The 25,316-nt window shown below is 37.7% G+C and overlaps 2 protein-coding genes across 18 annotated transcripts in view; both read left to right on the top strand.

Annotated features, from left to right (window-relative positions):
• The window catches only part of FAR1 (fatty acyl-CoA reductase 1), a 37,222-nt gene extending 20,586 nt beyond the window's left edge, over positions 1-16,636 (top strand). For 3 of the 6 annotated variants that reach the window (XM_068147936.1, XM_068147935.1, XM_068147940.1), the window contains exons 4-12: positions 129-308; positions 672-849; positions 1,907-1,951; positions 2,052-2,179; positions 2,602-2,669; positions 4,635-4,806; positions 10,754-10,883; positions 11,984-12,111; positions 13,859-16,636. In XM_068147936.1, the coding sequence (XP_068004037.1) occupies positions 129-308; positions 672-849; positions 1,907-1,951; positions 2,052-2,179; positions 2,602-2,669; positions 4,635-4,806; positions 10,754-10,883; positions 11,984-12,111; positions 13,859-14,021 (1,192 nt within the window). In that variant the 3' untranslated portion in view covers positions 14,022-16,636. Of the gene's footprint in view, positions 1-128; positions 309-671; positions 850-1,906; positions 1,952-2,051; positions 2,180-2,601; positions 2,670-4,148; positions 4,321-4,634; positions 4,807-10,753; positions 10,884-11,983; positions 12,112-13,858 lie in introns of all 6 variants that reach the window. The other 3 variants (XM_068147937.1, XM_068147939.1, XM_068147938.1) reach the window with 3 other exon arrangements.
• Positions 16,637-17,379: 743 nt separating this feature from the next.
• Positions 17,380-25,316, top strand: part of OVCH2 (ovochymase 2) — a 30,239-nt gene continuing 22,302 nt past the window's right edge. For 8 of the 12 annotated variants that reach the window (XM_068147927.1, XM_068147920.1, XM_068147928.1 and 5 more), the window contains exons 1-2: positions 20,026-20,611; positions 23,051-23,167. The gene's annotated coding sequence lies outside the window, so the exon portion shown is untranslated. The other 4 variants (XM_068147923.1, XM_068147924.1, XM_068147921.1 and 1 more) reach the window with 4 other exon arrangements.

The raw sequence follows: 25,316 nt of genomic DNA, 5'->3' as shown, positions 1-25,316 counted from the left end.
TGGGGGTGGCATATTTAGGAATACTTTGTGCTCATCATTGAGGCATTTAGGAGTGAATCGACTAGTTACTACTTTTAGCCTGTTTTTTATCTTGCCTTCTGCTAACCAAATTTCTGTTTAACCAACAGAGATGCTGTTCAGTTAAATGTGACTGCCACACAACAGCTCCTCTCCCTGGCACTGCGAATGAAGAACCTAGAAGTGTTCATGCATGTATCGACTGCCTTTGCATACTGCAATCGAAAGCAGATTGGGGAAGTAGTTTATCCACCTCCTGTTGATCCCAGGAAACTGATGGATTCTCTTGAGTATGTGTTTAAGCTTTATGAAGCTACTTCAGTAATCTGTAACCACTTGTTTCCTAGTAATGAAACACTAATACAGAACTGAGGTTTTAATTATTGCCTAAATTTCTTCACAGAATTTGCTGTTCCTTTGTACTTATGCAGCTTGTAGGGGAATGCTAATGCATTGGTGGTTTGAGTGGTCTTTTTTGTTGAGGGTTTTTTAACTACTTTGGTGTTTCAAAGAAAGGGGGTTTTAATTTCACTTTCCAAAACATTTTTTAATGTGGTTATCGTTTTTGCTTTTTTCTGCTGCTCTCCCCCTGCCCCTTCCCCAGTGAAGCAGAATGCAGTAATGTACATTTGCCTCTTACTTTGTTTCTTTAGGTGGATGGATGATAGCCTTGTGAATGACATTACTCCTAAGCTGCTGGGTGACAGACCTAATACTTACATATATACAAAAGCCTTAGCTGAATATATAGTACAACAAGAAAGTGCAAAATTAAACATAGCCATTATAAGGCCATCTATTGTTGGTGCTAGCTGGAAGGAGCCTTTTCCTGTAAGTCACTGAGTCTTCCCCTGACTGTCTTGCCTGTAGGACTGTAGTATGTATTGATAAGCCTTTCTATCTCTTTACTGTCATAGAAGAAAGTCTTTTAGACTCTGAAATTGTGGCTTGGTTACTTCTGGATGATAACTTTGATACAAAAAGCTCTCAAATATATTTTTCTCGTGTGAAATTTAGGGGTAAAGGGTAAATTACTTCTAATCATGGAACAATACACTTCTATCACAATGTTAATGGTATTTCACTCATTAAACAGCTTGACAGCTTTCTTCATGATTCTGCATAACTTCATCTGGTTTTCCCTCTTCAAGAGGCTTTGGTATGTCAGTAGCTGCAGAGGGTAACTAAGAGAACTGAAGACTGCAGGACATGAAGGTGTTTTGGCTCAACTTCTAGTCAAACCCTGCAAGCTTTGCAGAGGGTTGCATAAGTTGTGTGTTCTAAGCTATATTGATATCACATATGCAATATGCTCTCCCCTGTAGGGGAGGCTGGTATTGGAAGAGCCTCTTCAGTTCAAGACAATTATTCTCAAGCCATTAAAATCTATATAACTGACTTTATATATTACAAGTATGTGCAGTGTATGTATGTACAGAGTATGTCAAACCAGTAAGGATTTAGTATCTAAATACAGCAGTGCCTTCTGTTTGAAAAATGAAAAAGCCAGCAATAGCAAAACTGATTCTCTGTCTTGGGTGAGTTGCTAGACACTTGCCTAAAAATACCTGTAAACTTGAGTACATTTAGTATAATGTGAGCATTCATGCAGATGGTGTCCTGCAGTTTGTTTGCTAAGAAATAAACAAGCTAGCATGTTGCTTTGAAGGATCAGCAAATCTACAGGTGGATCTTGTCTGTGTTGTAGCAACTTGTTACATCATCAGATTTTGCCATGTGAGACCTTCAGTTAGACATGAGAATCTCTTTGTTGTCTTTATTCTCTTTTCCCTCCACCCTTTACACTTGTAGAAATCCTTCAGCTTTTCACTTGAAACTGCTGACTTTGGTACACTAACCAAATCCTTTCCCTCTCTGTTCATTATAGGGATGGATTGATAACTTCAATGGACCTAGTGGTCTTTTTATTGCTGTAAGTAATGAATGAACATAGATTTTTCTCTCTTTTTGGAAGGCAAGGTGTCAAGTGTTTTAATGGTGGATTTTCTGTCTGTTTTGGTTTATTCTTTAAGGCAGGAAAAGGAATTCTTCGAACAATGAGAGCTTCCAACAGTGCAGTAGCAGATCTTATTCCAGTAGATGTTGTTGTCAATGCGACACTGGCTGCAGCCTGGTATTCTGGAGTTAATAGGTATAACAGGTGACACTAAGGAATACTAAGTATTTTGAAATAATATTGTGTATTTTAGTAAAGCAGTCTTCTCTTAACTTCTAATCACTGCCCTGGTATTCCCCCAGAACAAAGGAATATAAGCTTATGCTCTTTATGCCTTATGCTAAAGCGGAAAACATGATCTACTGATACTGCTGTACAAGCTATGCCTAAAAATTCCTCCCTGTGTACTATAATCAGTGCACTCTACAATAATGTAGGTGATGCCTTTTCTGAAAGAAATGTGATAGTTAAGGAAGGAGAAAAATACTGTAAGATGATATAGAACACAAAAAATTCTAATAGGAGGCCAACAATTCTTGTTACATGTAAATGATGCTGTTGAGGGAAAGGCCTCTTTTTAAAATTTTGTTTGTCTCCAAACTTGCTTTTTTGTCTCTTCCCCTCAGACCAAGAAATGTTATGGTATACAACTGTACAACAGGTGGCACCAATCCTTTCCACTGGAGTGAAGTTGGTATGCTGTATTTTTTTCCACAAGCTTTAATAGAAAAAAAACGCCATACAAGGGCAAATAATAAAAGAACAGGCTATCACCAGTGGGGCATGCTGCATTTTTATTGTTGAAACAAGTATGGTGGCCATACCTCTCAATTTTGCAGTGTATTGTGCTTTATCTTTTGGTGTTCATTCTTTCCCCTTGCAGCAATATCAGTTTCATTTTGTTCTCATCCTGTTACATACTTGGAGGTTATGGGTTTTTGTGTTGATGCTGCCATAATAAGTAGTGTGCAGAGAAACATTGCTCAGAGGAGCAGTAGAGATGCTGAGTTTAATGCCAACCTTATGAAATGCATACAGATAAGTCTCCCACAATTAAAAATTTTGTACAACTGCATAGTTGAGAGGTATGGTAAGTTTTGCACTTGAACAGCTCTTTGTATTTAGCTGAAGTTAATTGTTGGTTGAGGTGGCTTTTTTAATCTTCAGATAATCTTCAACTGTTTATGTACAGGGAAAAGTAATCTTTAAGAAAGTATAGCCATTTATTTTTCAGCTCTTAGATATTCTGACTAGTACATAACCCACATGCCAAATGCTCTGTAATATTTTCATTCTAGCTGGTTGGCATGGTTAAAGCTGTTTATTAGCTTTCAGTTTTTCAGAAAAAAGAGTTCTTAAGATAGGATAATTATTGTTTTCTTTCAGTGAACTTCAATACTTGAATTCATTTTATCACTCTGTACTACTTTCTTTATGCTTCTTACTTGCTCTTGCCCATTTTATATGTATCTGTATCTAAACCTTATTGCTTCAGCCAAACTTGAAAAATTGCTGACTTCATTTATTTGACTTTCCAATTTGAATCAAGATGTTTAAATACTGCCTATCCACAAAAGCATAAAGTTATAAGAAATTATTAAAAGGAGAGGTGAATTTCAGCATGTCTTAAGAACTGCACATCTGTCATGTGCAGAGTTTTCAGGTGTCAGCATGAGTTTCACATGGAGTCCCATTCTACTATCCATATTTAAGCATGAAGAAAAAGGTGTTTAAAAATGTCCTTTGAAATGCACTTCAGATGCATGCAGAGTCCCTAGCCTGTTTTTAAATTGCTCTTCACACTAGATCAGAATAGCCTTCTTCATGAAATATAGATGACTGTTTAAATACATGCTGTATGTAAACAGAATTTGCAGTGAATTTTTGAAGCCAGCCTAAGGTAGAAAAGAGGGACAGAAAGAGAGAAGCTACAATAAAACATGATATTGAAGACACGGGCATAGAAGACCCTTTGATTATAATAAGAACCAGTTCAACAGTATGTTAGGTTTAAAGCTTACAACTTCATTGTAGTTTCTGTGGATCGTAGAAGAGTTAGGGGGATTATTTATATAACATACTGACATGAATATTGCACACTGTAATGTACTTGGAAACCCATTTAATTTTACATGGTAATTACCAAAGCTGTTACGTAACTTTTCTTTCTCAGAATACCATGTAATTTCTACTTTCAAGAGGAATCCTCTCGAACAGGCCTTCAGACGGCCCAATGTAAATCTAACTTCCAATCACCTTTTATATCATTACTGGATTGCTGTAAGCCATAAGGCCCCAGCATTCCTGTATGATATCTACCTCAGGATTACTGGAAGAAGCCCAAGGTAATGGTGACTAGCTCTGTCTTGTCTGTTCCTCTTACTTTTAAACATAGCTGTTCTTACACATGATGTCTATTGGTTGGTGATTTGTTTTGGTTTATCTGAATGCTTTGACTAAAACTCAGACTTTTTTCCCCTGCAAACAGGACCTTGAATTCAAAGTGACTTTGAATTTTACAGCGAAAATGAGGATGTTTTTGTTGGATAGTTTGGGGGTTTGAGTAGTCAAGGTAAACAGAATTGCAAGGTCTAGCAAGTAATGTTTGTTCTTGAATAATAAGTGTTTAAAATGTGTTGATGCTTATTTTTTCCTACAGAATACCATGTTAATTTGAACTTCAAGATAAATCCCTTAGAAGGTGCAGTAAGGCGCCCTAACCTTAGTCTTCAAACCAACCCTCTCTTGAATCTATATTGGGATGCAGTCTGCCATACAATACCTGCATTTTTCTGTGATCTTTTGCTCAGATTGACAGGTCATGAACCATGGTAAGAAGGACAGGGCTAAAAATATCTTGCTGGTAAGGTGGTGGAGACTTGTGAAGAAGACATGGCATGGGCACTATCAAGATTTACTAACTGTAAGCAGTAACAATCCAATGGCTGCTCTTTGAAGAGATTAATGACTGGCTCAACAATGCTGTCCAAGATGTCTCTCACATTGGATTCCTAGTCAGTCAGTCATTAAACTTGTAGGAAGTGGCTTACATTAAGATTGTTGTTGCTGTTACAAACTGAAAATGGAATGGCAGATGGAATTGATAATTGTGGGTTATTCCTGTAGATGATACAACTTGATTTAATCAGTTGGTTTGTATCATCTCAACGTTCCATTTGGTGTATAATATTCACGCTTGCATCTGGTTAACATCTTAAGTGGTTAAAGTGGCATAGCTCTGCTAAATAGGCTAAGGTAAATGTGGAAGGAATGTAAGTTGTCGCTTCAATTTGTTTCAGATTTGTCAAGCCATATGATCTTAACTCACTGCATATTTTATGTTTTCAAAACTATTTGTCTTCAGACTCTATAAAATCTCTACTGTGGTGACAGTGTATTAAAGCAAGTGAGTATTCATACATTGTCCTGTAGTCTAGACCTGTTGTACAAGGAGGGGAGAGTTCTGTAGCAATCTTGGCACTGAATCAGTAGGAGGAAGCTATGTAGGTGATTTGTAGGAGGTGATTTGTAGGAGGTATGTTAACTGCCTTGCATTCTTCTGTTTGAAGCCTACTCAGTACTGTAATACAGCAACTGTAGTGGCAGGAGGCTGTGCTTGATAGCAGTTTTTCCACATTGTAGAGGGATGTAAGCCCTTCAGATCAAAAGAAGGTATTGGATGTACAAGTTCCTGTCTTTCAGGCTGTTTTGCAATTTTAAGTTAATACAAATTTATAGAAATTCCCTGACAGATGTGTATACTTCATCACTCACTAAAACTATATGATTGCCAACCTGCTGTCTTCCAAATGGTTAGGAAGTAGTGCTGCCAGAGTCTTTTCAGTCTTTGAAAGGCATCTGGTCTTTTCAGTGTTTGACCAGTGGCAGTAAAACAAAGCTGTGAACTATAATTTTAATTATAATACTCTTAGTGGTTTTGAATTATAACACTGGGGATGTTGAATTGTGTTTTTGCTTTTCTTGGAGTTATTTGCTGGCCAAAGATAGAATTTAGAACTTTAGCCACTACAATTGGTAACATTATCTATTTCTAGCCTGTGAAGTCTTATGAGTATTCCTAATTAGTTTAATATAACAGTGGGTGGGTAAGTTTTCTGTCGTACACAGGATTTCCGAATTGGAGGAATGATGGGGGATTCAACTGAAACAAGCTGCTGTTCAGTCACTAAGGTTACTTTCAAAAGAAAAGCTTTCAAGTCTGATGCCCAGCTTTTAGTATGTGTTGCCTTTTTAAGTATTTAAAAAAAAAAAAGGAAACATGCAATAGGAGCACTAGAAACAAATGTACTGATGTGAGCAAGACATGAAGTGTTAAATCCTAATGGACTTTCTGTTTAATGCTAGAAGACATTTGAGACAGATCTTTACTCTTCCACCACTTTATGGCTTGAAGTACTTTGAAAGCTGCTTTAACTGATATGCAGGACACTAGGTGTGGTGGTTGTGGTCATTCTGTCAACTGGAAAGAAAAGTTTTAATTGCCAGGTAGCATGCAAGCCTTGGAAACATTGAAGGTTTGTAATATAATGCTGTTGTGAGGGAAGAAAAGCTGTCTTAACCTAAACTGGGACCTTTTTCACCATGATTTAATAGAAAAACTTGAGCAGCATAGTAAAAATGTAGTAATATTGACACACAAGCATTCAAATGCAGTGCTAATTTGGTTTCATGTGGTCAATAGTCTGCCCTTTTTGTGCTGACACTGGATACACTTCTGAGGTTTTTGTGTGCAATGTAGGAAAAACTCACAGGCAATGAAATTACTATGTTAGTTGGGCTGCATTTTTGTCATACTCTCAGGTTATTGTACTGCTACTGAAGGAGATTTTTTTTTTTGTTTTAACAAGTGGAAGAAATAGATCAGGCCTCTGATCTTCCAGAATTAAATGGTTATGTTTGCAATGAAAAATGTTCCTGTTCAGGTTGGTCATTTTGGGTTTTTTTGGGTGTGTTTTTTTGAACTTGCCTGTTGAAATCTTTCTGCAGTACAAAATCGTTCCTTTGCACTTCACTTGTGGAAGCAATGTTTTTTAGCATGATGGAATCTATTTTGCTGGTTTTGCATTTAGATGAAAATTCTTGAATTTAACAATTTAGTGATAGTATTGACAGTTAAAGGAAGGAAGAAATAACACTTCTTCCAGATTTTATAGAAAACGCATACAAGAAGGATTGGCATAATAAAGATTTAGTATTTCATAGTAAAAACTTAAAGACTCTTAGCATCACACAATTAGATAAATGGTGGTATAATCCTTAGCATCCAAATTTAAAGATGTCAGTAGCTTGCCTTGTATGCATAGTTGTTTAACAAAACTTACTAATTGCCTAATTTTAAGGCACAGTCCTCTCTTGCAAATATGCATAGTGCTTAGCACAACTGTTTTCCATGTAAAAACAAGGCAGTATATTTGAAATCTTAGAGCCTTTAAAACTATACATCTGAGAGGTCTTTCCAATTGCTCTGGAAGGACAGAATGTGGCATGAAATATTTGAGGTTCTAATTCAGGGATTTTGCCAGTAAGTAACTTTTTGTAACTGCTTCTTGGAAAGTTAAAGGGGGAAGGTATGGTTGATATATGTAGGGACGTGTAAAGGACATAATTTCATATCTCTCACTTAAATTCAAGGCTTCTTAAAACTTAACATGAAGCACCTTACATGTTTCTGATTTGTAAGGCAGTAACAGAATAAAGATTAAAATACGTGTTTTCCTCTTGAAAGCACGTTTAAGTTGTGCACATCAAGGGACCATAGAGCTGCTGGAAATAAGAGAATTCCAGTAGTATGTCTTGCACTTCAAAATTTACAGCCAAATGGAAACCTGAAAAAATACAATTCTGAAAGCTTGTTTTATATATTTTAGAGGAATCTCTTTTTGCTTGTTTAAGAAAAATGGGAGCTATCTCTAATGCTTATGCAGAGACTGTCAGACGGACAGCCTGTAGCTCCACTGAAGATCAGGCTGTATTTAACATCAGAAATGATTTTTAGCTTGGAGACAAGGTTGTGTATAAGACTCCTTCAAAATGCAGTCATAGACTTAAGCCAGGTCATTTTCAGTTGTATGGAAACATGCCTGCCTAACTTATGGATAATGAATTAACTGTTGCTTCAAACTTCTAACTCCTGTGATATTCTTCAACTGTTGTAATTAATGTTAATGGCAGTCAGAGGTGTCCAGTAGAGGCAAAATTCTACCTAGCATCTAGATTGGAACTCCTGCATACTGTCACACTGATTTACTGCTGCTAAAGTTCAGATCTTTGTGATGATCAGCAGGTCTGACTTCTCTGTCTTCAGTTTAAGAAGGTGTGAAACAATACTTCATGTTCCGCTGACTGGTTATATATGGCTTTGATATTTGACTTGTGTCTAATGGCTATCTCTGGAACAACCCTTGAAGTGTGTATTTCAAAACTTCAGGTTCAGAAGTAGTTCTATTACATGTATTCATGTTCTCTTTTCAGTCATGTGGGTATTCTTATTTGTAGGAGAAATATGGTGCCATTCAAAAAAAGCCTAGTCTGCCAGAGATACACAAATGTCCACTAAATGATGCTTATTGCTGACATTTCTGAATAAGAAACTATCATCATACTACTTTCTTCTCAAAAGTGTAGTTTCATGTTGATTTCATGCAGACTGACAAGCTGTAGCCAAGAAGTTGGTCCTTTTTTGCCAGCTTTGTAATTGACCTAGCAGTTGAAAGTGGAGATACTTGATTCTTTTAGCTGATACATGATAAACCCTACAAAGAATCAGTAATTTTCCGTTGACAAATTGTATCAGCTGGTTCTGTGGCTGGCCACTCACTAAATCCAGTTTGAGTTGGGAAGAGGGAATAGTCTGTAGCTGAGAGAGGACTCTTTTAACCACTTGACTTTTATTTTTTAAATCAGCTTAGCTTTGTTTTAAAGCCATATCTTTAAGCAGAGACAGCAAGACTCCCAGCAGAGATTAGTCTTTACATTAGTTTAAAGTTAGTTTCTTTTGTTTACAGCAGACCCACCTCTTCAAAAAGCACTTAGCCACCATATCCTGCTTGGCACTGTTTTTAGCCAGGCTATTTTGCTGAGATATCTTTCTGGTTTATCTGATCAGTGAGACCTTTGCTTTCCAAGTGTTGAGTTCTTTTATGATTTTCTCTTTTAATTAATATGCCTTTTTTTTTAATGCTCACTTTAGTATTGTTAGCACAAGATGCATACTCTGTATTTTTAATTAGTTTTGAATCAGAGGTTCAACTCAGCTCCTGCTGTTGTTGTCTTGCCCAGCTGGTGAAACTTTAAACAGGTGTTTGAAAGATCTGCTAAAAAAATCAGCTGGTAGCCTAAAACTTGGATACAATTCTAAATTACTCTGTAGATTGTTTCCTAAGATGTTTAAGGAAAAATATTTCTGCTTTTTCATGCTTTGGAGATGGTCTGCTTTTTCACTGGTCTCTGCAATTTGTGTTGTTCCATTTCATGAGAAGAAAAAGGCAATTCTGTTATTTCCTTAGATACAGAGATCTTAGCTGTTAGTGACAGTATGGGACACTAGTGTGATGTAGAATACTTTCTTTAGATGAGTTTCTGGGGCAATATGCACTTCTACAAGTATGAATACATCAAGGCAGATTTCAGAGAAAAAAAATCAGTGGGTTTTATTGCTTTTATGAACATTACTGAACAAAACTTATCTTCAGAAAGCCATTTCCTGCTAGTGCTGGGTTGTTCTGCTTTCATTGACTATCCCTACCCCTTTATCCCCCTGTGATTGTAATGATCAATGTATCCTGCTATAAGGATCAAATTGGAAGCAGTTCTGTGAGGTGGAAATACTTTTAACACCCAAAGCACAAGTTTGATAGCAATAGGTTATGTAGTACTAGTTAGTATTTATTGAGTGACTATAGCACTGTAACACTTGAAATAATTTTCTTGACATAAATGTGGCAGCTTTGTCTGAGTGACTGGATGACTCGCATTGAGTCCACTTCAGATAACTGATCAAAGAGAAACTTGCCCAAATTGATCCTTATAACATAATTTCTCTGTACTCCCAAGTGATGGTTTTGTAGAGTTGCTTCCTTTGTATAACGAGGGATGATGGAAAGCATATTTTGAAGTAGCACAGAAATGTTCACTTAACTAGCAGGATCTGCTATGGTCTGTCTATGCTCTTAAAGGTTTTCCTGCCCTTTGCTGGAGAAACAGTAAGCTAAAGGCATATTTCTGGTCATTTTGAGTTTTGATCTGTTAATGACCATAATAAGCCAGTTTTGTTTTGTTACAGAGATCTGGTCATGCACAACTATCAGGGAAATTTGCTGCCTTGCTTAAAGCTGTCATGTGCATGTGTTCTGCACTGTGCAATTTGACTTAGTGAGTCACATTGTTCAGTACAGCTAGATGTTCTAGTATGTTGAGAAGTGTTCTGTCTGTGTCCTAAACTAAGAGTTACCAACAAAAGACAGCACTTTACCATCTCTACTTTATTTAAGGGAAGAAATTTACTGTTGCATTGGAAAGTAGGATTTGGAAAAAAGGATTGTGCTATAATTTCTGAATCTGTATGAAGATTGGATAGCCAAAGTGCAACTCAATAATAAGCAGAAATATGCTATTCACTTCATATAACACGCTTTGGGTAAAGAGCAATGTGGGATATGTTAACTTAGAGGTGTGGGATTGAAGGGTAAGAAATGTCTTGTTCTTTTTTGAACTAACCTTTACCACTGTAACCTGTGCATTCCATTTCTTGGACTGTAGGATGATGAAAACAATAACACGTCTTCATAAGGCCATGATGTTATTAGAATACTTTACAAGCAATTCTTGGATCTGGAATACTGAAAATATGACTATGCTAATGAACCAACTAAACCCTGAAGATAAAAAGGCAAGTAGCTGTGTGATCTGGGCAGGGAGATGGAAAGTGAAATATGAGCTCATTTATTTTAGACTTTATTGACGGATGAGCTGGTAATGCTGTGTACTGTAATGAGGAGTTCACCCTACTACTAGCTTTGTGCTGGAGATTGATGTCACATCCTTTCATTTGTGTCAGGGCTGTGTTACAAGCTAGATCAGGCATGTGATCAGAAATGAGGAAAGGCAGAACCCCCTTAAAGGAGACCTGGTATAAATAATGACTGTCTTTTCAGTGTCCTGATTATGTATTCTGGTATTACCCATACACCAATGAAGTGGCCAACCTGTTGTTATGATTTTACCTACGTTATGAAGAAGCTATTTAAATCTTGCCATGCAAACTCAAACCCTGGATATGGCTAGCTGATAACTTGCCAGTACTAGAAGCCCATTTAGCATGCATGTATTTTGTATCATGACTAAAACTACATGTTGACTTCTACTTGGAAGCAGTGCCAAATTAAAAGGCTCACTGTGAGGAATTGTTTTCAGAGCTGTGCTGGATTTCTTTTCGTCATGCACACCTGCCATGCTACTGAGAAGTTTTATTTGGAAGTATGGACTTGGAGACAGTGTATATACAACAACTTTTAAAGAAAATCAATACATCAGTGAAAAAATTGAGTTGTGAATTTAGTGTAGTAATTTGCTCTCCTGAGGAAGAAACTGACAAGGCTCTTTTTAAAATGTACAACTATAAGCAAATCTAAAGAAACCCTCTGCATATATCAAACAGTGAGCTTGGCACACAGCAGTGTTTACAGCATATTGGAATTCTTTTGTTGCTTAAAAGGAAAAAAATATTAGTTTGTTATTACATTTGAGTGGAACTCCTTGCAGATGTGAAATGGGAAAGCAGTGTACTTGGTAGTGGAGGGAAGAGCATTGCCACTGAGGTGGAAAAATAAGGCATGAAATAGTTAAAATTCGATGGTTTAAGAAGCCGGTGGTTGAGTCAGAAATGAGATCTAAATTATCCCTTATCAAGGCACTTATTCTTTTCCTTTTAAATTACTGTATATAGCAGGTGAATTTTTAGGTAACTGACTGAAAGCTTACTTTATACAGCACTTTAACTTTGATGTTCGACAACTGCACTGGGCAGAATACATGGAAAATTACTGTATGGGAACGAAGATATATGTGCTAAATGAAGAAATGTCTGGTCTTCCTGCGGCTCGCAAACACTTGAATAAGTATGTACATTTTACTTCTGTATTTTCTTATCCTTCTCAGGTTCTGCTATTCCATGTTAGGACCTAATTGTTCTTTATAGATCCTCCAGAATTCTCTTCCGGTCCAGTAGTCTGATGTGTTTTTGCAATTTATGTCCTTTTCCTTGTTCTGTTTGTTGTTCTTGAGTTGCTTTCAGTATTAATAGCTACAGTGTTTGTCTGGGATTGTGGTTGTAACTCTGATCACTAGTGTATACTCTAATGCAGGTTTCTGATTTTGCCCAACTATCTTTTGGAAAGTTAAAAAGGCACAGAGTGACACAAGGTCAGAATGGCTTGTTCAGTTGAGAAGCTTTAATAAAACAATAGTTGATTCTTCTGGGAATGTTACTTCTGATGTGGGTGAGTAAAGAAGCATGGACTCTCCAACTCAGAGCAGGAATCTTTGATATTGGTGCTCTAAGATTTCTCTTAGCCCTGTGGTTTAAGTCCTCCAATTTGAATGCATTGTTCATTATGCCAGAATTTCACTGACATAATTGTCTGCCTTTTGCTTGATTCATACAGTTGTAGACTTTCTGTCTCTTTAAAAAGTGAAATAACAGATTAATCTTGTCTGCAGTACTATTTCATATCTGCTATCCTGATAGCATAAAGAGAAGTGGTCTAGCTCATCACTTGTGCTAGTCTTCTAAAGGCAAGGATATGCAGTTGTGTAGTGGATTGGCACGGTATGTTGAAATTTCAGATACACTTTTGAAAGATGTTTTTTGATTAATGGCAGAGAGAGCTGTCATTAGAGATAGCTCTAGAGGAGTCCACTTCTGATTGTTCTTTTAAAGTTTGCTGCTAAACAAAATGCACTGGAGTTATCATACATTTGCTGTTCTTTGTACAAAGGATTGTGAGAAACAGTCTTGTATTTGGACAGCATCTAGTTGCCCCTAGCTCTCAACTAGTTAAGTGCATTCCTTTAGAAGAATATACTGCAAAGGGGCTTTGATTCTAGCATATGTTTACTCTGATGTATTAAATTTGTCTCTTCTATTACCATCTAGCTCTTAACTAAATCTGAACTTGGGGAGTCCACTGCTTCAGTGTTAACAGGATGTAGCAGCCTAGGGGACCTGGCTTCTTGAGAAAACTACTGAGTAAAAGTTTCCATCTTCACATGTGATAAGATCTCCAAAAGTCACAGTTGGCCTAAAAGGACCCTTAGTTTCTCTTAATCTTACACTCATTCCTGCTCAGGGAGTATTTTAAAAAATGCAATAAATACTGGATTCCATAGCTATGATGGATTGCTGGGTGGTGGTTGCTGTTGCTTTTTTTGTTGGCTGGTTTGACTCTCTTTTTTTTGTTAGCTGCAATTTGAGTTATTTCTACATATGTATGGTTTTAAATATGGGGAGGGGAGTTTATAGTGTTAAATATTTCCTTATTTTTGAAGTAGATGGCAGCCTTCAACAGGTAAGTTGCTCAGTGTGTGTGACCTTGCCTTGAAGAGGTTTTTATTAAGCAACTACAAAACAGAAGTACAGCTTCAGGGTTGGCTCTGTTCCTTAGTTTTGAAGTGTTGCAGTGAACTACGGAAAAACCCTCCCTGTTTGGTCGTTCACTGAAATTCCACTTCATACCACTCATGGACTACCTGGAGATGAATAGATAAACCAGTGGAACACTACAATAGAAGTTAATTTTCAGATTGTTCTTTTTTCCTACAAATCCTGATGTGTTGGCTTCTAACAATTCCTTTTCCCCCCACCAGGTTAAGGAATATACGCTATGGCTTCAATACAATTCTTGTGATCCTGATCTGGCGTGTCTTCATTGCAAGATCCCAAATGGCAAGAAATATCTGGTACTTTGTGGTTAGTCTGTGTTACAAGTTCCTCTCCTACTTCAGAGCCTCCAGTACTATGAGATACTGAAGAAGAGAATTTAGCATTAGGACATCTATGCATATGGTGGTCTAACTGCACAAAGCCTGTAACATGTAGTCATCTCACATTTTGTAAAAGCATAATTTCATCTTCAATTGGAGTGCAAATTCTATGGTATGGTATGTGTAATGTTAGTTGTGTATCTTCCTGGAAACAGAGAAAATAAAATGGCCGAGTGCCAGGTTGAATTGGCATTAGACAAGCATTTAAATCACTTTAACTCTTTGACCTGGGGAAAACATTTTAGACCACTGACCAGCATAACTGTGCAATTTGGAACATGTTTGATTGAAATCTGCCTTAACATGAGGTGTGGTGTTTTGTTTTTTTCTTTCCCCTTCTAAGTTTTACTCCACATTGAGCAAGAGAAATATTGACTTGGTAGTTGCTGTAGACATATCGATTTGAAATTCTAAATTACAAAGGGTTTTACAAGTAGCAAAAGTGTATGAACGATGGTGGATCTCCTGAAAATTTTTTGAGGACTTGTGTAATTTGTCTTTACTTTTTGCCACTTCTTCCTTTCTCGAAGTAGAGATGCAACAGTGGTGCCTACTTTGACTTATAAGTGGAAAAAACCCCAAACAACCAACAAACCCAACCTTCCTTAATTACTGAAAAGCCTTTTGTCCAATGCGGTCTTCAGAATGCATTTAATGATTCAGTTCTGTGCTTGAAACTGGCTATGTTCTTATCAGCACAAACAATTTGCTTCTCTGAAAGCAGAGTTGGTCTTGTTATTGAGTAAATAAAAGGAAATTTCACTAACTCTGAGGGATGGCAAAAATAAAATCATTGACCACCCTCTGTTTTTTAATTATTGGGAATGCAGAGCTAGCATTTGGTTGTTACACTTCTGACTTCAAAAGGTAAAGGCATTTGGAAGAAACTTATTATGCTTAGTTGCTATTTGGGTTACTGTTAGTCCTAGTTGGACAAACTGTAGGCTTTCATTAGGAGATATACAGGGTTTTAAATTCTAAGCAATGTTAGCAAATACTTCATGGTAACTTTTTTTTAATCTCTGAGCTATGAAGTTTGGTGCATGGACAATTCCGGTGTGCAAGCACATGCTATCTCTGCCCCAGGGAGATCTCTCATTTCACTGGGCAAGCAGAACAAGACACACCTTGCTTCAGAATGGAAGTATGTTCACAATTCTCTGTTTCATAACTTTAAGTTACTAGGTTTAAAGCTGAAGGTATTTTTTCTGCATGTTGCTCCTGTTTCAATAGAGAAAACATTTGTAGAAGTAGCGAGTTGTAAGAAGAGATTGAATCCTTGTTGAAGGCAATACATGAAGATCCCTTTAAACTTTGGTTGCACAGAACTCTGAGAACACTGTTCCTCTAGTTGATGCACTGACTGGCACCCTTGCCCAGTGTTTGTTTATTAGAATCAGTTTATACTGAAGAGTATGTGCTTGGAAAGGCAAAGAATTACTTAGTTACATGAGAGAGACATTATACTTGCCCTCAATAGTTTGGTGTGGTTTTTTTATTTTATTTTGTTGGTTAGTTTGGTGGGTTTTTTTTAAATTTCCATTTGAATTAAATATGTAAAGAACTTATTTTGCTATTCTTATGAAAACTCTTACTTTAAAGAGAACACCTTTCATGCTGGTGTATCTCATTTTGAAAAGAGAATGGCTTCCTTGTTGAAGCTAAATATTCTGTAGTAAGTAGATAAACTGTAATTTCTTTTTAAAGTGACCTGTGTATATATAAAGCTAGTGATGAAAAGCCTAAATGGTCTAGGACCACACCTTGTGTGAGAGACCTCAGACTGTGGCTGAAAATAAATTATGGCTTCTGGGATTGAAGATGTTACACTTTTAACAAATACTTTAGGTGTATTACATTTTTAGTTGCCTCCGTAAGTGTCTTACCAGACCTGAAAGTATGCTTAAGCATTCCTGCGTTGTAGACTTTCTCAGAGGTGCCTACTATCCAATGATGCCCCTTGTTCCATGTTGGTATGTGGTTGAAGTTTGGGAAAGATAAGTAACATCATATTCTGCAAATGATTCTGTGAAGCAATTCAGTTAGGAATTTTGGTCATTTGTAACTATTATACACGTTACTTTTAATGTTGATTTGTTAATGCTGGTAATGATGCCAACAAATGGATTATTTCTGATCTAAAACACTGCTTAGAAGAAAAGGATTCCATTAAATAAACTAAGGATATTCAACCTCTACTCTTTAAACATTTGCCAATTTAGAAACCCCATTTTTTCCCCCCCTCTTTGGAGAATGGTTCTGTGCACTATTGCTATCTTACACAAATTCATCAGTCATCCTATTTAATTGACAATGAATGCAGTGTTACACTTGTTTTGTCACTTCCTGTGGTCAGTGAAATTCTATCAAACAGCTGGGTTTTTTGGTATCAACCTTGTTTTCTTACGGTTCTTCAGACAAGTGTTTGCACATGTTGGTCAAAACCATACTGCAACTATATTTTGATAAAGTAAGCTAGACTTACTGCGCTGACTAATTACAGGAGGCATTCCAGTTGGTTAATTAGGAAAAGCAGTCTGAAACATCACCACTTAAGAGTTACTGGTATTTAAATTTGGGACCAGGATAAAAAAAAAATAATCCTTTTTCCTGTAATGTTTTTCTCTGCTATAGGAACTGATGTTTGGAAACAAATGCTAAATCTGTGAGCTTTTATAAGACAAACTTATTAAGAAATATTGGGTGCCTTTGTTTGTAAACCAAAAATAAACAAATCCCTTGAAAGTGTTGTCACAGTGTTGATTGTATTTTTGCATGGGGTTTTTGGTCTAGTTTGTGGAAAGTAACTGGCTATTGTAAGTGTTACCTTGAGATATGTGAACGTGTTCTTTGTGAGAAACTTTGAAAACTTAAGCTAATGATTAACTGCATTTTGAAAATCAAAATGAGCCTTCACAATCACAAAACAAAGCAACAAAGGAGACCTCTGCAGTCTGAACCTTCATGGGGTGATAGCAAAAACATGTGGTGAGGTATACTTGATCACGCTGACTTTCTTGTACATCCACTTGTTTTCTTCTGCTGTTATTGCCTCTTCTTTAGTAGTATTAGTTTCAAATGTACTTAAACTGTATGAAAAAGCATCTATCTACAAGAGTGCTGTGGTTTTGCAGTATTTGGATTAGCTGCAGTCACTTGCAATTCCTTCAAATGTTATGTGTAGCATCTGCCTTTGGGGATGATGGAGGGAAAGGTAGCATTAAGATAGTGTATCACTATAATGGCTTGGGTTGTTTTTTTGTTTGGTTGGCTTTTTTGGGGGGGAAGGTGTTGGGGGTTGGGTTTTTTTAAGGGTGGGGCTTGGGAGTTTTGGGGAGGGGCAGGTTCTTTCTTTTTTTAAACTTTAATTTCTTGGAATCCTCAAATTCCATGGATTCCCTCTCTTATTAGAGCACAGTTCTTGAGATCTTGCAAGGTGTGATTCGGGGTCTGCCAGCTTTAAAGCATAACCTTTGACTAAAACTGCCAAATGTTTTTTTTGTGGGTCTTCCCAGATGATTCAAAATTGGAAGCAAAGAACAAAAAGGGTCATAGTACAGTATTACGTTGTATTCTGTTTAAAAACAACAGGCTTTATGGAGTAAACTTGAATCAGAGAAGTACCCTGCACAAAGCTAGGAAGTATAACATTTAATATTATTTTTACAACTGCTGAGCAGACCTTAAAACAGAAATGATGAAAAAGTCACCAGAGAATGGCTACTCTGGACAAATGTAAGTGAACTGCTTTAAAATGTGTTCTTGCTGACTGTCGATCATTTTGTGCTGAAGTATGTGCATTTTGTTTTGCCTAGCCTGATGACATTCACTCTGTGTGAGTAAATCTCTAGAAGCTGTAAAAATATTTATAGTGGAACTGTCTTTTTTTTTTTAATAAGTGCTGTATGATCATAAATTTGGAAGGCAAGTTTGACAAGTGTCATTAATCACCATAAATTGTAGGATTTTGTGCTCTTTCCTGTGTATTCTTCAGAGCTTCTTCAGATCAGATATCTCTGTCCTCATTTGTGACTGCAAGTTAAAGGTTACTTAACCAAACTGAGCTGCTTCTCTGCTATCTTGGAACTAAATTTAACCCTGTGTCCACTTTCAAGATATTTATAACCACTTTCCTCCTTAATGTTACTTCAGTACTTTTCCTTAGTGCAGAGCGGACATTCACTTTGGCTTTTCCCGGCTCTGCAATAAATACAACTCTCTGGTAATTAGTAGTTATTCAACTGTCTTTTCTAGAATATGGAACAGTGACAGCTGTGAGCAGCTTTTATTCTTACTGTGAGATGCAGGAGAAATTGTGACTAATGGGTGAAAGCAAAATTACCAACACGGTAATGCACTGAATAAAAGTGGAATGCTTAGAGCCAGGGGCTTCAGGTAGGGTGAATGGGACATTTTTACTCTTTGCCTCACATATATCCATTAACTGCAAGTATAGTGATTTTTACCAGAACCCCTTATTCTAACAATTTTAGCCATTTTAACAGTGTGCCTTTCAGAAGGTGGCTCCAGAATTACCAAGTGTTTCTGAAAAATTGATAGTCTGCCATGTAGCACAAGCAAGGCCTCTCTTTCTTCTGTGAGTATATGAAAAACCTTAAGTCTGAACTTGCCACACAATTCTTTGGAATTAAAAATTTAAACCCAGTGCTTGGTTAAAATTTTCAGAGATGTAGAATGAACATTAAATCTAAATTGCCCTTGTCTCATACAGGTATTTTAATAGATTTTTCTGCTACAACCTCTGTGCATGTGCTGTCCCTGTTATAGGAAGCAATCCAGCCTTCTACCAGGAGTGTCAGAAAGTAGCTGTCATATTCCTGTTTTAATCCAAAACCCACTTAAGATGAAATAGATTAATTTTTGTGTCATGTCAGCCTCAATCCAGATTCAAGACAGCATCATGTAGTTGAATACTTTTTTACCCTTATGAAACTCAACAGCTCTTCCTTTCTCCATTCATGATGAAATTATCCAGAACTATATGTCTAGGGACACAAATGGTAACACTTACTGTTTTAGGCACTTGGATAAAATTCAAGGATCTGAAGTTAGGAGACTTGATTTCCTTTTTTGTACTGCTTTCTCAGCAGGATTCAGAATTGTTAGGCAAATGATTCAAAAAGCAAGGACTTCACGAAAGCAGTTACATTGTGGAGTGGAGAAAGACCTGTGAAAAAAAGCTAAACTATGGGAAAAGGCTGAAACAATTGAAGGGCTTTTCATTCTTCTACAATAGGAGATCGACTGCTGTAATGTGCAGTAGGTTACTTAGTGAGCAGAACAAGTCTCACTAATTTTCAATCCACGTATGTAGTTTTAAGCCACAACTAATCTTTCCTTGTCAGTGACACCTATGGTTTTCCTCTTAAATATTTGATTCGGAAAGAAAAACATACAAGGTAACTTCCACTCTTTGTGACTAATTTAAAACCAGGTCTATCCATTTTTAATAGGAATGTGCTGCACTTATCCTAGTAAGGCACCTCCTGGAGTGATCTGCTTCTGTGCTTATTTCTGCATTTCAGAGCCTATAGGTGCTTCTAATTAGAACTTGAACTTTCCTGAGCAAAAAATGCCAAGACCAGAGAGCAAGGGAAAAAAAATCAGCCAGGCACATGTTTCTTTGTTTTGGGATTCAGTACAGACTTGTCACTTAAGACACTCTGCTGGAGACTGGGGTTTTGAGCTCCTTGTTTATTTTCTGTTGATGTCAGGAGTTCTTACCCTGAGTGGCAGCAGTGATCGCTACAGCTGACATAGAAACTGGATGAGGAATCTCAAAACAGATGCTCCCTTCACTCATGATAGCTTTACAGATGCTTGGCATGCAGGCTTAGTAATTAACCTTTTTATGTCACACATCTTCTAGGCTAAGTTGGCTGTGTGGTGACATGGTTAAGACAGCTTTCCTGGAAGGGCCATCTCTTCAGGCACTTAAAAAAAAAGGCTTGAGAGAGCTCCTGGTAAGTGGAAAGCATACTTAAAGCAATAGCCTTTCTAAATCCTGAGGTACTGTTGGCAACACATCAGAATGCTTTTTTTGCATAGACAGCTATTAAAACATGAGAAGTGAAGGTGATGGCTACCATCTTGATGAATTACTATAATCTTTAAAGCATGAAATCAGCTTACAGGTCATGCTTCTCTTAATTCTTCTCCCCACCAATGAAACATTGGTTGGCTCCTATTTTAAGATCGTGTTCTTAGAAGCTCAGTTGGGAGAGTTTGGAACAGGCAATTATTAGCATGTGGTGCTGCAGAAAGAAACCAGGTGTTACACAGTAACTGCTTGGGACTTCAGGGTAGGAGGACAAGCTTACTGAGGCCTCAGGTGATGCTAAAAAAATGGGCAGCCACTACTTGGAACTGAGAGCACCTGTGTTAAGCTTCCTGCCCGGTTGGTCTCCAGTTCTTCTTGTGGGATTTTCATGGTTGATTGCTGCTGCATTTTCTCAATTACTCTTCTGGAAGCTTTTGCTTGTTCTCTTCCTCAGCAGCAGTTTCACAAGATTCCTTGGGAAATGGGTCAAAGATGGAGAGGGACACTGATTTCAGGTAAGAGAAAAGCAGAGATGACCAGTTTCTGTAAAGATAACAGAAAAGGCTGAGAGGTTCCTTTGAATATTGGCTTGTTTGAACTGACCCACTGTGAACTTGCTGCTCTACCTATTCATCCTTTCTGCATCATCCACATGCCCCTTCGTGCTGAGTTGTGAACACTTGTTTCCAGAGGCATTGCTTGCTTTCCCCACTTCACTGCCTTTTTAATTAAAGCAGTTGTCCTCAACTGCAGGCCTTTTGCACATGTTCGTTTGATCACAGGCAGCAGGGTTTTTCTATCAAAGCATATATGGTGTGTTAGCAGGTGTTCAAATATGTTTCAGAGCTTCTGGGTTTTGTAGAACTTCTTGACTGCCCTACTAAATACATGGCAAATAACTTCCTTTGTGTAATGCCTTGGCTTCTCAATACTCAGTATCCTTAGCCTGTGTAAATTGAGGGGCCATTGCATATTCCTAGACATGGTTCACCAGGAAGACATCAAAGTAGTTTCATGTGCATGTAGCCAGGACTCCAGACCTGTAAGGTTTATTATTTAATAAAAGGAAAACTATGTAAAAATGTGCAAAGTGGAAAAACTTTGAGGGTTTTACCTTTTCCATCCAGCCTTCTGCAATACTATGCAGTCTACTAATTGCTGGATTTAATGGGACTTGTCAAACTACTTATACAGTACAAATGGCTTCTATTGTCCAGCCTTCAGGTGACTGCTGCTTTTGTGTTCTCTGGAAACATTGTTTGACAGAATTGTATTTAGAACATGTATGTCCCTAGCAGATTTGAATCCTCATGTTTCCTTAAAGTATTACTCAACTGTATTAATGGCATACACAGTAATTTGCAAGAATTGTGTAATTTGAAAAAAAATCAAATGTTTAATATATGCATGTCTCCAATCTCCATAAATATACCTATGCATAAAGAGCAATATATATTGCTAGTGTTTCCTCTTCTGTTTTCATTCATGGCTTCTGATTCGCTCTTTTATCTGTGGCACTTTTGGAGCTAAAGCAGGAAACACTTAACCATTACTATTATCAAAGCATAACTGCTTTATGAGAAGGCTAGATACAGAATGCTGGTGCTAACTTGTGCTATCTGTTGAGAGTTTGGCTTATCTCCTTAAGTCCTTTTGCTGTGTTGATGCCATGGTCTTCATGCTTGGCTGTATGAAAGAACACTGTTTGAGGAGAAGACCCAAAGCACTATTTGAAATTCTTTGGGGCTGATGACTGATGCTGTGCTGTAGAATTAAATATTCTTAAGCTTATATCCACAGATGGAGCTTCTACAGGAGGCTTTTGAAGTATTCACCACTGATAGATGCTGAAGGGCTAACAGGTTTGACAAGCTTATGATTCACCAGGGTGCCCCAGAACTGAAGTGGTAGAGCATGAATTGTCACCACTGTCTTGATGCAGATGTGGAAGATGAGAAGCAGCATTTAATTCTTAGTGCAGAAATTACTTCTTGAGACTTGTTTCAAGCCTTCTGGCCTGCTACCTCTGGAAAACAAAAAGTACATGTGCATAGGAGAAATGTCAAAATGGTAGGAAAAAAATCAAATTTTGTACAGGTAGATTAAATAAAACTTGTGTATCTTACACTAGCCTTTGTACTTGTCTGAAAGAGAAGTAGGAAATGAGAGTTAAAAGGGAAAGTGGATGATGAATCACTGCTCTTAACAATATTTCTACTGTTGTGCTTTTCTTTGGTGGTTAAAAATGAAAGATTGAAATTCTACCCCAAACATCAGCATTGCCAAATAAAAATCAGGCTCCCTAAATGACATGACTTGCTGATTTTGTGTATACCCTACAAGCACGTGTGTATGTGTACACATGTGCATGGCTTTTTGTAGCAGAAGCTTAAATGCTTACAGTGCAATGTGCACAAGAGGACTGCAAGGTTTATCATTTCCATTCTGTCATTACATGTATGGAGCCTTCTATTTTCAACTTGTTAGCTACCTCACATAAAGAGGCTTCTGTATGTGGTGTTAAGCTCTGTTCTAGAACAATAGGGGTTTTAATAGAAAGGATTTCCTAAAGACACTGACAAACTTCTAACTGCATAGTGTTTGCCTGCATACTCTTTGCAACTAGGAAGCAAACATGCAGAGAGATGGTATCACTCTTAATGCTCTCTACATGCTTGAGCAGGTAGGAATGAATTGAAAAGCTCAAGAAGTGGGGCAAGTTCAGTTGCATTCCATGAAAGGCACTTTCCTCCTGCAGTAGTGAAAACAGCCTAGAAACTTGCAGCTGCATGCATTTTATTTGAAAACAAACAAATCCCTTCTTCCCCCCGCCCCCTATAGTTTTACTTTTTCTGCTACTTTGTGCTAAAAGCTCTAGAACATGGCTCCTACAAAATTGTATACACAGGCAGTGTATTATTAAGTGCTGACAGACATTGCTAATGATGTTACAGGTGCTGCTCCTTCCAGGAGCTGTGGACTGACAATTCATTTGAACAGAGCGCAGACCAGGAGAGGAGGGTTTGCAACGGGGATCATACAATGGACTGTTGTTACACACAGACTGTCAGGTAAGCAGTGATAAACAGAAAGGGGAGTCCAGTGCCCCTCCACATTTCGTGTTTGGACTAATTGGTCAGGGGTGTGAAGAGGGCAGTTTGCCTTCAGCTGGTGAATGAACGGCAGTTGATTCCACAGCAGCTCTCCCCGGAACCGTTAGAGGACAAGTGGAGTCCCTGACTCTTGTCTGCCATGCAAATCCAGGGCACACCTGGGACACGCGAAAGAAGCTTAGCCTCGAGTGAAAGTTTCTCCACAGTTATATTGGCAGTGATTCCTCTCTGGCTGGGGTGGAGGTTACTCAAGAGTTAATCGATTGTGGCTGTGCAAGAAAAATGGAGACTTAAAAAGACAGGCTGCAGTTAGAGCAGAATCGGAGGGAGGTTTACAAACCGCCATGAGAAGTTACCCAGAGAGTTGATGGATGGTCTCTCTGTTCCAACTCCTAATTAGTTGTTAATGAAGATGTGGAACAGATGAGATAAGGATATGGAGAAAAGAAAATCGTTGCTAACATCTCACACTGGGGATAAACTAGTACAAGCTCCACCCCCACTAAGTGAGCTGGGGGTGTGGGCTGTGGATTAATTTTAGAAGGCTCACTGAAAACTCCAAATGAGAACTCCCTAAAGTGGGATGGATTTTTTTGGCATTGAAAATTGCCAGGGTAGCCACTGACACCTATGACGAGGAACATGGAATCAATGTTTGTTGGACTGTCCCCTCTTTTTTAAGACCAGTCCAAAAAGGGACAAAGTCTTTTTGATCAACCTAAACCAGTCAAGACTATGTTCTTCCTTGTGAAAACATAACTTTTTTATTTGTTCAATGTGATAATTATGTTTAGCACCATAATTTGCTCAACAGTTAGGCTTTGTTTTGTTACTGGCTGTGTTCAGAGGATCTGAATTTATTTTGACTTTTTTTTAATCTCTCTTTGGTTTGAAGTAATTTTGTCATTCTGCTATTCTGACCTTTGCAGTGGGCACTCATGAAGTGTTAACTGACAGGTGCAATTCTGGCTTTATTTAATTGTATCACTTAATAGAAGAATTTTGTGCACAAACCAGGTATTTCACAGTGAGGAATGAATGAAGTGTAACTTAGGGGGTTTTAGGAGTTTTTAATCTGATGTGTACCTGAATTCTGTTATTGAGACTTTTTTCCCCATGAATGGAATCTGGGCAGTTGATTTGGGCACATCAAGACCTTGGCTAAACACATTTTACAACTGATAAAGGCTCTAAAATTAGGCTGTAACCAGAAGCTTCCTGTGCTCAGTATTGAATCCTGATCCTTAACACTGCAATGTCACACAGCCTATGCAAAACCATCTAATTGTTTTGGTATGTGAAAAATGACTCACACTGGACACACCTATTAAGTAACCACTAGTTTTTTGCACGATTCTTCCTTGCCTATAACAATATTTGAGACTACTCAAAGTATTAACTTTTCATAGTCCCAAATCTGACATCCATCCTGCAAGGTGAAAGCTGCAGAAACCTTTTGGTTTTCTTTTTTGCTATTTGGGAATAGTTCAGGATTCCAAAGACTTTACTAGGCCTATGGAGGACCTCTAACCTTCTAGGTAGAAATACAGTTCACAGAGAAAATTACTCTGCTGGTCTTGGTGGAGAAAAGTATGCAGAAGCTGCTAAACTGAAGAAGTTGGTTGTTTGTAAGGTCTTTTTAAATATCAACGGCAGTGCTTCCATTAGCTGGCTTGTGATGTTAGTCCACAGCCCTGTTAGGTCTCCTGTTTTCAGCACATGTGACTTCAGCCTCTGGAGGCTGATATGCTCAACTGAAGTTTGCTGTACTTGGGTTGCAGATTTATCTATTCTATCCCATTTCCTTTCATCTATCTGTATGAAAGCTTTGTTTGTTGGACAATTTGGCATTGAAAGATACCCAAAACTATAATTTACCACTGATTATCTCTGTGCTAGAGAAGGTGAAGAGTTCCTAAACAATTAATAATGCAAACACATGCATATTACATTAGGGCAAGGAACAGTGCAGCAAGCAATGTGTAGTCATTCAATATAAACTTGTACAGAGAGGCACAAAATGACAGCGTTCTGCAGTATGTGTGAGCTGCAGTGTTCTGAGGGCTTGGCATGGCACTTTCCTACATAAAAATGGCTGCATTGTGTG

This window comes from Melanerpes formicivorus, unplaced genomic scaffold (genome assembly GCF_026170545.1).
Source record: "Melanerpes formicivorus ecotype bairdi unplaced genomic scaffold, bMelFor1.0.p_v2 SCAF_16, whole genome shotgun sequence".
Lineage (NCBI taxonomy): Eukaryota > Metazoa > Chordata > Aves > Piciformes > Picidae > Melanerpes > Melanerpes formicivorus.
Note: the sequence above shows the minus strand (reverse complement) of the source record. Positions and strands in the feature narration are given on the sequence as shown.